Genomic DNA, 13140 nt, shown 5'->3' with positions numbered 1-13140 from the left:
ATTTCTGTTACTCATCTGCCTGTTCAGAAGCTTGTGAATCAACTTGATGAAGTGTGGGCCACTTCTCCTGATTCTCTTCTTCCTTAGGCCTTGGGAGTCCTTGCCAGCTTCGTGCATCCAGATAGGGAGTCAAGATCTCTGCTTGGACTCCATAGTCAAGATCTTCATCCTGTCTGACTCCTTTGAGAAATAAATCCTCCTACCTGACATGTTATTTTTTTGCAACTATTAATGTCTGCACAAGTATGTTTTCTTTCACAGCGTACTCGTGGTTCTTGTATGCTGATTTCTTCCTGTCATGATCCTTTTGAATGTCTCCCTAGACACAGGGAATCTCACATGATTTTCTTAATAAACCCTGTACCGATTTGCAACCCATATGGTGTTCGTGTCCTTGTACCGCATTCGCGACGTAACGATTTATATGCAGGTCACATACCCTGTACACTACCCTTTTGGAGCCTCATATGCTCCCCCACAAATTCATTCCTCCATTTGCGGATGAGGAAGCCTCAGGACGTCATGTCGGAGAGCTGACGGGGACACAAAACTCGGACGCCGGGCTGCTCCCCTTCCCATCTGTAGGCGAGTTAGGCAACGCCCTGGGCCTGAGCACCAGCAAGATGTTCCTTTGAGGGTCTTCGTGGAGCGCGGAAGTCCTGTTCTCAGGTAGTTGCCGGTGCTAGATATGTGGGACAACGTGGTAGACGTCTGTGTCCTACCACTCAGGGACCTGCAGCCCCGTGTGAGGGCAGCGGGCCCGGCCCTTTAGAGCTCTTGGGAACACGGGGGCCCTTGCGTGGCCTCGGGCACCATCCAGCCCCTCATGCACCCCTCCGCATCAGAGATAGGTGAGCCTGCGGTGGCCTCACGACTGAAGGCCGCAGCTGCACACGCACGTCATGTTGTGTCATGAAGGTCCCCTTCTGGTTGGGCCTCGTGGTCCTCGGGACCTATTAGCAGAGTACAGAGGGATCAGGCCTTTTTGTGCCCAGCCCATCATGCTCCCCAACTGGCGGGCGATTTGGCCTCATGATCCACATGTTAGTGTCCGTAGTGTAGTGGTTATCACGTTCGCCTCACGTGATCCACATGGTAGCAAGAAAAGGAAGGAAGGATGACATCAGGGCCGAGAGCCCGTGCAGTGGGCGTGTATGATCACTTGGAGTAATCCATGAGCTCTACACCATCTAAGGGAACCAGACAACCTCCAGCGTTTGGGGAAGGAACCCTGAAGCGTTCCCTTTGAGGGAAATCAGCGTGCCTCTCTGGGAGCGGGGCGTAGGCAGGGGTGGGGCGGAGGGCGAGGGGAGACTAAGTGAGGAAGAAGAAAGAGAAAAGAGCAGGGGCCTTCACAGGAGTCCCGACAGACAGAAGGCTGGTCCTTCTCGTCCCGAACTAAAGCATGACGCTGCCTCGGCACTCAGGGACGAGAGGCTGGATTCAGGCTCTGAGAGGAAGAGCAGACTTAGGCCCCGAGTCACCTCCCGGGAACAGCGGAGGGACCTCTGAGGAGCTAGGAAGGCTTCTGTCTGGGGCACACGCCAGCACTGGAAACCAGCTATCCAGGAGGCTCTGGACAGACTGCCAAGACCAAACTGGCCTCTTGCTGGCTCTTGAGAGCTGGGGGTCTGTGAGCTGAGATGAGGAACGGACAAGACCTGAGTGGCCTCCTACTTGCGTGGTACTGAGTGAATGCTTCATGTACATTTTCTTTAATTATTGAAGTAATTTTCCACAGAGGTATCAAGGTTCCCATTGCAGGGATGAGGAAATCAAGACTGAGACGGGTAAAGTTATGGCAGAGTTTGGTGTCTCCCAGAAGCCACTCTGAAGAACAGCATCCAGGCATGTAGTCTGTTTGGGGAGGGCAGATCCCACGGGGAGAGTGTGAGGAAGTGACACAGGGAAGTGGCACTATGAGTCCAGCGTCCCAGCTTGCAAGTGAAGCTTAACCCTGAGAGATATATCAGAAATGATGTAACACATTCATTGGGATTCTCCTAATTCAGCAACAAGGGATCTGGATTCTTTATACACCAACTCTCCAGAAGCACTGCTTGAGCGTTTCCCGCAGTGTGGCACGCACAGGACGCATGACGTTCTCCTGTGGCATGAAAACAGCCCTTAGGCATAGAGATGTGGCTCTGGTGGGTAGCAATTGTCCTGAACACCGGCAGATCTGAGATATATGGCTGTCGTATTAAGACATCATCTACATTCTACAGTCCTCTCCGCTCACACCCAATATTTTCTTCTTAATGATGGTGGACAGGCACAATTTGTATAAGAGGAAGACAGAGGAGGAAGATGAAGGAAAAGAGGAGGGGACGTGAGGTGGGGAGAGTGGAAGGTAGAGCGAGGGAGGGAAGCAGAGGGGAAGAGCAAGCAATAACTGTGGAGTCAGTGACATTAAGTAACTTCCTCTGCTGGTTAACAAGGTGAGGACTAGAGTCACCCACTCATCCTGGTTTCCCCAAACTGCCCCAGTTATAGCACTGAAAGTCCCACATCCTGGAAAAGTCCTCATTTCTGGGTGAATCAGGACTGCTGGTCACTCAGGAAGTCTGGCGATTGATGCCTGCCTCCTCTTGGTGTACTGCGGCTGTTTCTATCCACCTGCTTGATTCTGCCTTGACATATGGAAGAGATGAAGTCAGATATCCTCCACCCAGGTGTCTCTGACTGAACCGGGATACACAGGTGGGGTAGCGTGCTACGAGAGGCAGATGCCTGTGCGAGTCTGGAATCAGGCTTTGTGGGGAAACCGACTTGGGTTCACACATGATTTCGGTTCATCACTATGACCATAGCCACATCATGCCCCTCACCTCAGGGATAGTCCCAATCTACATGCAACCTAAGGACCAGCGCTGGGGAAGGACCACTAACCTGACTCGCCAACCACTTCCCAGCCCAGTGGGAATTACATCACATGATGAAATTATTGAAGCAAGACTGCTGCTGCTGATGTGACCACCTTGTGTTCATCAGAAGATGTTTCTAGGAGTTATCGTCTATTATGATACTCATTAAAGACTTATTTTTTAATGATTTATCATATTTAGGAAGCAGTTTCCTGTTTTAAAGTTCCCCAGTGACTATGTTAATCAAGGTAAACAACTATGAAAATTCTGCTTATTGTTTCAATCCTTGGCAGGTCAGGTGCCTAAAAGCCCCACAACAGGAGGAGACAACAGAATCTGAGAAATTCACATCTGAACAGAATCCCTGCTCCACCTGTGAATTCATGACTGAATCGTTCTCCTCCCTTTGTTGTCACCCTGTGTGCTTCCAGACCACCTGCACTGGCCCAGCTGCTGTGGTTCTGGCTGCTGCGGGTCCTGGTGCTGCCAGCCTTGCTGCTGCCACCCAACTTGCTGTCAAACGTCATGCTTAGGACAACCTTCTGCCAGCTCACCTGCTGCAGAACTAGGTGCTGCCAGCCCAGCTGTCGTGGTTCTAGTGGCTGTGGACAAAGCTGCTGTAGTTCCAGCTGCTGTGAGCCCTGCTAGGGTCCAAAGTGCTTTTAGAGCACCCTCCGTAGGACCCCCTGCTGCTGCTCGTGTATGTTCAGCTGCTCTCAGCCTTCCTGCTCCTGATTGCCTTGCCACAAACCACCTTCTTCTGCACATAACCTTTGTTAACTTTTTTTGGGGGGGGGACAAATTCTCTTCCTAGATTTTGCTCAAAGCCAGTATACTATCACCATAATTTCTGTGAATCATCCATCTTTTTAAGGACTTGTGAATCAACTTGATGAAATACAGAGTAGTTTCCCCAGTTCTCTTCCTCTGTGTAGAGGGTCATGTGCCAGTTTGGTGCATTCAGTATGGAGCGTACGTTTCTGCTTTGACACTGAATCAGTATCTTCACCTTCTCCCTCCAAGTTACTCAGGAAAACAAGTCCTCATAACTTTTTCTTAGATTTTGGCTACTGGTCTTCAGAATAATCTCATCATTTTTTAAGTGTATCTATGATTTATATATTCTTTATTCTTTTCATAGTCACTCTGAATTGTCTTCATAGAAGCAGGAGCTCTTACATATATTTCTTTTTTAAATTTAATTTAATTTTTTAACTTATGTTCAGTTAGCCACTGTATAGTACATCATTAGTGTTTGATGTAGTGTTCAATCCTGTGCCGTTAGTCATCCCAAATTGTGTTTTGTTTTATTGTACAGCATTCCTGACCTAGGGACCTACATACATATTGCCCATCACATGCCTTATCTATTTTGAGCCCTATGACAGCATCCCTCAAGTCAGAATGTCCATTTTTCAGGTGAGAAAATTTTACTGTGTGATGTTTTGTAAGTAAAAATGGATATCCTCATATCAAAAACTGGGTCTTTTCCTCCTGTTCAAGGACACGTACATATACATATGAGGACAAGCAGAGATGAAACTGGACTGAGTACTAGGAGGATGTGCACTTGAATTTATCCTTAGCAGTAGAAGGAATAATCTGTTAAATATGCAGTTAACATTTACCAAGTTCTTCCCAAGTCAGTGTCCCACACCTTGGTGAGCAGCAGATATTTCAGTCAGGAAGCAGTGGCTGCGTTTAAGAGCTCTCATGAATGCAGGGAAACTTCCCTTGTTTCAGGATCTGACCAGACCCTCATGTAATGGATCTGCATCAAATAATTTTGAGCATCCATTGTATCCTCACGAGAGAGAGGTTCATTTATCAGCATTTGTCCTTCAGTATCATATAAATCAAATTCTTGTATGTCCTCCTTCTCCTGAGTACCTTTTTGTTTATATTTTTTATAATAATTTTTTATTATGTTAGTCACCATACAGTACATCCCTAGTTTTTGATGTAGTGTTCCATGATTCATTATTTGCGTATAACACCCAGTGCACCATGCAATATGTGCCCTCCTTAATACCCATCACCAGGCTATCCCAATCCCCCACCCCCCTCCCCTCTGAAGGCCTCAGTTTGTTTCCCAGAGTCCATAGTCTCTCATGGTTCATTCCCCCTTCTGTTTACCCCCCCTTCATTCTTCCCTTCCTTCTCCTACCGACCTTCCTGCTATTCCTTATGTTCTGTAAATGAGTGAAATCATATGATAATTGTCTTTCTCTGCTTGACTTATTTCACTTAGCATAATCTCCTTCAGTCCCGTCCATGTTGCTGCAAATGTTGTGTAATCGTTCTTTCTGATGGCTGAGTCATATTTCATTGTATATATGGACCACATCTTCTTAATCCAGTCATCTGTTGAAGGGCATCTCGGCTCCTTCCACAATTTAGCTATTGTGGACAATGCTGCTATGAACATTGGGTTGCATATGGCCCTTCTCTTCACTACATCTGTATCTTTGGGGTAAATACCCAGTAGTGCAATGGCTGGATCATAGGGTAGCTCTACTTTTAACTTTTTAAGGGACCTCCACACTGCTTTCCAAAGTGGCTGTACCAACTTGCATTCCCACCAACAGTGTAAGAGGGATCCCTTTTCTCCACATCCTCTCCAACATTTGTTGTTTCTTGCCTTGTCAATTTTTGCCATTCTAACTGGTGTAAGGTGGTTTGTCAATGTGGTTTTGATTTGAATTTCCCTGATGGCTAATGATTCTGAGTACCTTTTTAGAGCAAAAAGGAATTAAGCAATCCCCTGCAAAGTATAGACCCTGTAGCGTGCTTCCCAACTTTAAACGAAGTTGCTTCAGCGTGGTATTGTTCATTTTCAGGAGGGATGTTACCCTGTTAAGCGCTTGATATCAGTCTCTGCTGCTGACAAACAGTACATTCAGCAGAGACATCCATGGTGAGAGGAGCAAATGCTGTTGGTTCCATGCAAATCCTCTGTTTCATGCCATGTGGCTACTTTGTTCATGGTATCCAGTGTAAATACTGGAGCATCTGATGAGAGAGATGGGATACATCATCCCAAACTTGTCTGGAGCCTCTCAAGTGACAGATACTCTGTGGTGGCAATGATGTGGGACACAGAGAGGGAACACTTTCTGTCCACATACCCATCTCTGTCCAAATGATTCTGTAATCTTTCAGTCTTGCTGCTTTCAGGTCTCAGACCAAGCAACCAAGATTTTCACCACTTGCCAACAGCCCATGAACACTGTTCCCTCAGCTCAGTTTCCTCCAAACAAAATGTATATCCATGTATGCTGCTCACAGTTCTTCTCACTGGGAGTATTCCCACTTTCCACTCCATTTTCAGACCAGAAGTTGTTAATCTGTTGAAAAATTTCCCTATATGACATAAAAGCTGCTACTGGGGTTATTAATTGATAAAATTCAAGGTGTTCCATGATCATATGTCATATTCCATTAGGTTTCTGCAGGAATCAAATGGAATTATAAACAAATAATGTATCATTTAGTCATTTAGGTCAACAGCAACTTCTAGATATGAAATTGCTTCTCATTAGTACCTTGGTCTGGAGGTTTAATTTGTAAATTTGAGGTATGTTTGAGTTTATGTTAAGTCATGGACAGAGAGGTAAACAAAGGAGGCAAAACCAGGGTTATCGAGGGAAAAAAGATCTATTACTATTAAGGATTTTTGAATAAAATTTATTTCTGCTGTATTCCTCAAAAATATAAGAATTGTGATCTCCTATTGAAGATATCTGCCTAAAGACTGGCTGATACAATAAAGGAGGGGAAAAAAGCGAAATCATTCCAGATTAATCCATGGGTGGACATACTATTTGAGATAGAAGTGGGGGGAAAAGATATGTACAGAAGGATGGATGATGGGGTACCTGGATTGCTCAGTTGGTTAAGCATCTGACTTGATTTCGTCTCGGTTCATGATCTCAGGGCCATGAGATCAAGCCCTGCATCCAGCCCTGCTCAGCATGGAGCCTGCCTAAGATTCCCTCTCTCCCTCTCCCTTTGCCCCTCCCCCCACTCATGTGCNNNCCAAATGATGGATGACACAAAATATAGGAGAAACTTTCATGATGGGCCATAAATATAGTCTATATTTTCCCCAAAACACATAGCTAGTGAGTAGCAGAACAGAAATTTGAATACTCTTCTCTATGATTCCAATTCTCATAACCAAGATCTATTGTCTTCTATGATAGAGAACTTAACAGTTGAAGATAAAATTGGAGATGAATAGTTGCACAATTGTTGAGGGAGCTTAGTACAGAAAATGGATAATGCAAACTAGAAGGAACTTACAAAAATGGCACCAACAAAAGTAGGCTCTATAATGGATTGGGGGTGGAAGCTAGAAGCTCTATAGAATTTTTTCCTGTGTTTCCATCTAGAAGTTCTGTAGTTTTAAGCTTTACATTTAGGTCTATAATCCATGTGAGTTGGATTTTGTATATGATATGAAGAATGGGTTGAAGTTCTTTGTTTTGTTTTTTTTTTGCACATGTATATTTAATTGTTCCAACACCATTTGTTTAAAAGACCACACTTTCTCTGCATATTAACTTGGCATCTTTCTTTAAAAATCAATGCATAATAAATGTGAGTCTGTTTCTGGACCTCAGTTTTGTTCCACTGATCTGTATCTTCATCATTTCATCTGTACCCCACAAAACAGCTGTTTTGAAGCCAAGATGGTGTTTCACTGTACATGCAATTTCATACAAGTTACTTTACTCAGCACTGATTTCCTCAGCTCCAATATGGTAGTAATAATACCCACTTTTCAGAATTGTATGAGAACTAAAAATAGTGCAGATAAAGCATCTATCTCAATACCCAGGGTATGGTAGGCCCTCAGGAAATGTTAGTAATTCTTTCCATCCATTCTCTGCATTGTAAAATGTAGTAATCTGGCAGAGAATTCCAGATACATCCTCTAGGAATATCACATTCTCTGTCACATCTACTGTGTTAACTAATCCAAAGTATTTTCTTAAGAAGGTGGCCATAGTGGTACTTGGGTGGTCCAGTCAGTTGAGCGTCTGCCTTTGGTTCGGGTCATGATCTCAAGGTTCTGGAATCAGGTCCCATGTTGGGCTCCTTGCCCCGTGGGAGCCTGCTTCTCCCTTTCCCTCTGCCTGCTGCTCTCCCTGTTTGTGCTCGCTCTCTGATAGATAAATAAAGTCTTTAAAAAAAAAAAAAAAGGTGGCCATAATCAAAACTTATTTTCTGCACAAAGCTTTCTTAACCCTTGTACTGCTGGGTGCCTTAGCTGTTATCTTTATTATTCATCTTTTCATCCAAAGATCCAGGTTTCCTCCATTTGGGAACCAACCTAATGTCCATCTTGATTTTGAATAGTGCATCCGTTCTGCTCCTTTTCTTTCTTTCTTTCTTTCTTTCTTTCTTTCTTTCTTTCTTTCTTTCTTTTCTTTCTTTTCTTTCTTTTCTTTCTTTCTTTTCTTTCTTTCTCTCTTCTTTCTTCTTTCTTTCTTTCATTCATTCTTTCATTCATTCATTCATTTGTCAGAGAGCGCGCATGCACAAGCAGAAGAAGTGGCAGGCAGGAGGAGAAGCAGGCTCCCCACTGAGCAATGAGTCTGATGCGGGACTCGATCCCAGGACCCTGGGATCGTGACCTGAGCTGAAGGCGGATGCTTAATCAACTAAGCTACCCAAGCATAACTGCTTTTTTCCTTTCTCCTTTTTCCTTTTTCCTGAAAATTCTGAGTTTTATTTCCTTTAGTTTATGTGCCTTTATCTCATAGAACACAGGAAGTTCTCTTTCCATTAACAGCGCGAAGATTATGATTTGATCAAAGCATTATATGCATACTGGATGGTTACCTCAATTATCAGGACTCTACAAACTTATCTTAACAATGTCCAGGTCAGGAGACCAAATTGCCTCAAAGTTTGGGAGCCCAGGAATTGTGTTCTGAGCTTGTGTGCTTTCTAAGAGTGATTCTTCATCTCAATTTCTGTTAAGATAAGTGAAATGAGGGGTGCCTGGGTGTTGCACTCAGTTAAGCATCTGACTCTTGGTTTTGGCTCAGGTTATGATCTCAGAGATTGAGCCCTGAGTTGGGCTCTATGCTTGGCGTGGAATCTGCTTGAGATTCTCTCTTCATCTCCCTCTGCCCTCCCCGCCCCACTCATGCTCTCTCTGTCTCAAATAAATAAAATCTTAAAAAAAAAAAAGATAAATGAAATGATACCAGCATGTCAATCCATGACATCAAAAAAACAGGTTCCTCCAGGCAAGAATAGGGCCAGGAACAGTTTATGTGCCAATGATATTCATGTTGTTTTTGATGACAGGTTGCACTAGGGCAGATTAGAATCCAGAGAAGATGTAAATAAAGCCTCCCTTCATTAACTAAAACTCTATTGGTCAAAATGTGGGAAGAATATTAAGGAAGAGCTTGGTACACTGAAATCATTCTCTATGTGAAATTTATAATTATTTCCATTGTTAGAGAAATGACTCAAAATGTATGCCTTCCTTGTGCCCCATCACTAGTGTCATTTCTATTTTTGGGAGATGTAGATAAAAATGTCCTTGACCTGAAATCAAAGGACTTGCTTCTGTCAACTATTCACACTATGGTAAACCATTTCCTGGTCCCTGAGAACAATAATGGAATGATAACCTCAGCTCTGCCTAATTTGTAGGACAATTGTGATAACTTGAATGAGATAACAAATATATAATGAAACCCAAAAGTAGAACTTCAAAAAGGACTTCAAAAAGGAAGTGCTGTAAATACACATGCAAAGGAACAAAAAACCACGCAAAAAAAACCCCACATCCTGGATGCAGGATGATACAAATTTTATTAGGAAAGAACAGAAAGAAGAAAATTCAGTGCCATTGTGAAGAGTTGAGTAACCTGGCAGAAGTTACTATTATATAATGCATATATCTAAAAAGATGATCAGTATTGATCACTGTAGAGAGCTAAAATACACTCAGAAGAATCTGTTTAGGTGCCATAGAGGTGACAGGTCATGATCACTTTTCTGAGGCTGAGAGTGTGAATCAGTGGATGTTGACCAGCATCTGGAGTTGACCAAATGTAGTTATCAGCAATTCCTACAGTGATCAAGATAAATAAGAATAAAAACAAATTGAATAGACTGCATTCCCTCCATAGACACAGAAGCATTACAGAAAAAGATGACAACAAGTGCAGTGTAAGGCTGTGTTCCCAGTAAATTTAGGGAGCCACTTCTTGGAAGATAGTAACGTTGGCATATGGTCTAGGAAATGTATCTCTGGTGAGTAGTGGGTTTATAGCAAGTTGATCAGCAGCAGGAAGGCTGGCAGAGGCTGGACACACAGCAAGGGAGGGAACAGGTGGTCCTACAGCAGGTGGTACAGCAGCAAGCTAGGCTGTAACAAGCCTAACAGAAGCTGGATCCATAACCTTGGACTAGGAACCCAGGCATGCAGCAAGTGGGGTGGTAGCAGGTTCTCCTACAGTACACGTGGGTACAGCAAGCTGACTAACAGAAGCTGCATAGACAGCAGGTTTGTCCACAGCCACAGGAACTACAGCAGCTGAGCCAGCAACAGGTGGTCCTGCAGCAGGAGGTCTGACAGCAAGTAGGTCAGCAGCAGGGCTGGTAGGGCTCGTTCAGCAGGACCCGCAGCTGCCTTGTCCACAGCCACCGCAACCTTAGCAGCTGGGCTAGCAGCAGATGGTCCTCCAGCAGATGGTGCGGCAGCAGTTTGGCTGGCAACCAGGCTAGCAGCAGCTGGATCCACAGCCCTGGGCTAGGCATCCAGGCACGCAGCAGCAGGTGGGCTGGTAGCACGTTCTCCGACAGTACACAGGGGTACAGCAGGCTGGCTGACAGCAGCTGGACCCACAGCAAGTTTGTCCACAGCCACTGGACCCACAGCAGCTGGGCTGGCAGCAGCTGGACACACAGCAGCTGGGCCGGCAGCAGGTGGTCCTGCAGCAGGTGGTCTGACAGCAAGTTGGGCGGCAGCAGCAAGGCTGGCAGCAGCAGGACCCGCAGCAGCTGGACCCGCAGCCGCCTTGTCCACAGCCGCTGCCGCACCCGCAGCAGCTGGGCTGGCAGCAGGTGGTCCTGCAGCAGGTGGTCCTGCAGCACGTAGGCTGGCAGCAAGGGGAGCAGCACGAGTCGGTCATGGTGTCACAGGTGGAGGGGAGCTTCTGTTCAGAAGTGAGTTTCTCAGATTCTGTTGTCTCCTCCTGTTGTGGGGCTTTTATGCGCTGCATCCCCAAATTTGGACCAATGGGCGTGACTTCCTCGTTGTTGTTTCTGTTGTTTTCCCAATAATTTGGGAATTGCAAAAGGGGAAGTTGTTTTCCTAATGTTATGAATCTTTAGAAAGTAAGTGTTCAATGTGTTTCTTAATTGACGATAACTCCTAGAAACATCTTCTGATGAACACAAGGTGGTCACATCAGCAGCAGCAGTCTTGCTTCAATAATTTCATCATGTGATGTAATTCCCACTGGGCTGGGAAGTGGTTGGCGAGTCAGGTTAGTGGTCCTTCCCCAGCGCTGGTCCTTAGGTTGCATGTAGATTGGGACTATCCCTGAGGTGAGGGGCATGATGTGGCTATGTTCATAGTGATGAACTGAAATCGTGTGTGAGCCCAAGTCGGTTTCCCCACAAAGCCTGATTCCAGACTCGCACAGGCATCTGCCTCTCGTAGCACGCTACCCCACCTGTGTATCCCGGTTCAGTCAGAGACACCTGGGTGGAGGATATCTGACTTCATCTCTTCCATATGTCAAGGCAGAATCAAGCAGGTGGATAGAAACAGCCGCAGTACACCAAGAGGAGGCAGGCATCAATCGCCAGACTTCCTGAGTGACCAGCAGTCCTGATTCACCGAGAAATGAGGACTTTTCCAGGATGTAGGACTTTCAGTGCTATAACTGGGGCAGTTTGGGGAAACCAGGATGAGTTGGTGACTCTAGTCCTCACCTTGTTAACCAGCAGAGGAAGTTACTTAATGTCCCTGACTCCACAGTTATTGCTTGCTCTTCCCCTCTGCTTCCCTCCCTCGCTCTACCTTCCACTCTCCCCACCTCACGTCCCCTCCTCTTTTCCTTCATCTTCCTCCTCTGTCTTCCTCTTATACAAATTGTGCCTGTCCACCATCATTAAGAAGAAAATATTGGGTGTGAGCGGAGAGGACTGTAGAATGTAGATGATGTCTTAATACGCCAGCCATATATCTCAGATCTGCCGGTGTTCAGGACAATTGCTACCCACCAGAGCCGCATCTCTATGCCTAAGGGCTGTTTTCATGCCACAGGAGAACGTCATGCGTCCTGTGCGTGCCACACTGAGGGAAACGCTCAAGCAGTGCTTCTAGAGAGTTGGTGTATAAAGAATCCAGATCCCTTGTTGCTGAATTAGGAGAATCCCAATGAATGTGTTACATCATTTCTGATATATCTCTCAGGGTTAAGCTTCACTTGCAAGCTGGGACGCTGGACTCATAGTGCCACTTCCCTGTGTCACTTCCTCACACTCCCCCCGTGGGATCTGCCCTCCCCAAACAGACTACATGCCTGGATGCTGTTCTTCAGAGTGGCTTCTGGGAGACACCAAACTCTGCCATAACTTTACCCGTCTCAGTCTTGATTTCCTCATCCCTGCAATGGGAACCTTGATACCTCTGTGGAAAATTACTTCAATAATTAAAGAAAATGTACATGAAGCATTCACTCAGTACCGCGCAAGTAGGAGGCCACTCAGGTGTTGTCCGTTCCTCATCTCAGCTCACAGACCCCCAGCTCTCAAGAGCCAGCAAGAGGTCAGTTTGGTCTTGGCAGTCTGTCCAGAGCCTCCTGGATAGCTGGTTTCCAGTGCTGGCGTGTGCCCCAGACAGAAGCCTTCCTAGCTCCTCAGAGGTCCCTCCGCTGTTCCCGGGAGGTGACTCGGGGCCTAAGTCTGCTCTTCCTCTCAGAGCCTGAATCCAGCCTCTCGTCCCTGAGCACCGAGGCAGCGTCATGCTTTAGTTCGGGACGAGAAGCACCAGCCTTCTGTCTGTCGGGACTCCTGTGAAGGCCCCTGCTGTTTTCTCTTTCTTCTTCCTCACTTAGTCTCCCCTCGCCCTCCGCCCCACCCCTGCCTACGCCCCGCTCCCAGAGAGGCACGCTGATTTCCCTCAAAGGGAACGCTTCAGGGTTCCTTCCCCAAACGCTGGAGGTTGTCTGGTTCCCTTAGATGGTGTAGAGCTCATGGATTACTCCAAGTGATCATACACGCCCACTGC

The 13140-nt window shown here is 45.9% G+C and overlaps 1 protein-coding gene across 1 annotated transcript; it reads right to left on the bottom strand.

Moving 5' to 3' along the window:
• Positions 1-10604: 10604 nt before the first annotated feature.
• Positions 10605-12062, bottom strand: LOC103672602 (keratin-associated protein 9-2-like). Its single transcript, XM_040640641.1, has one exon. The coding sequence runs from the start codon at positions 11120-11122 to the stop codon at positions 10622-10624; it is 501 nt and encodes a 166-aa protein (XP_040496575.1). The 5' UTR covers positions 11123-12062; the 3' UTR covers positions 10605-10621.
• Positions 12063-13140: the final 1078 nt, after the last annotated feature.

Source organism: Ursus maritimus, unplaced genomic scaffold, assembly GCF_017311325.1.
Source record: "Ursus maritimus isolate PB19 unplaced genomic scaffold, ASM1731132v1 scaffold_24, whole genome shotgun sequence".
NCBI lineage: Eukaryota > Metazoa > Chordata > Mammalia > Carnivora > Ursidae > Ursus > Ursus maritimus.
This window is presented reverse-complemented; position numbering and strand designations above follow the sequence as displayed.

Bases quoted from the DNA above. Each gene is read 5' to 3' on its own strand.
- LOC103672602 (XM_040640641.1), bottom strand. From the start codon at position 11,122: ATGCAGCGCATAAAAGCCCCACAACAGGAGGAGACAACAGAATCTGAG.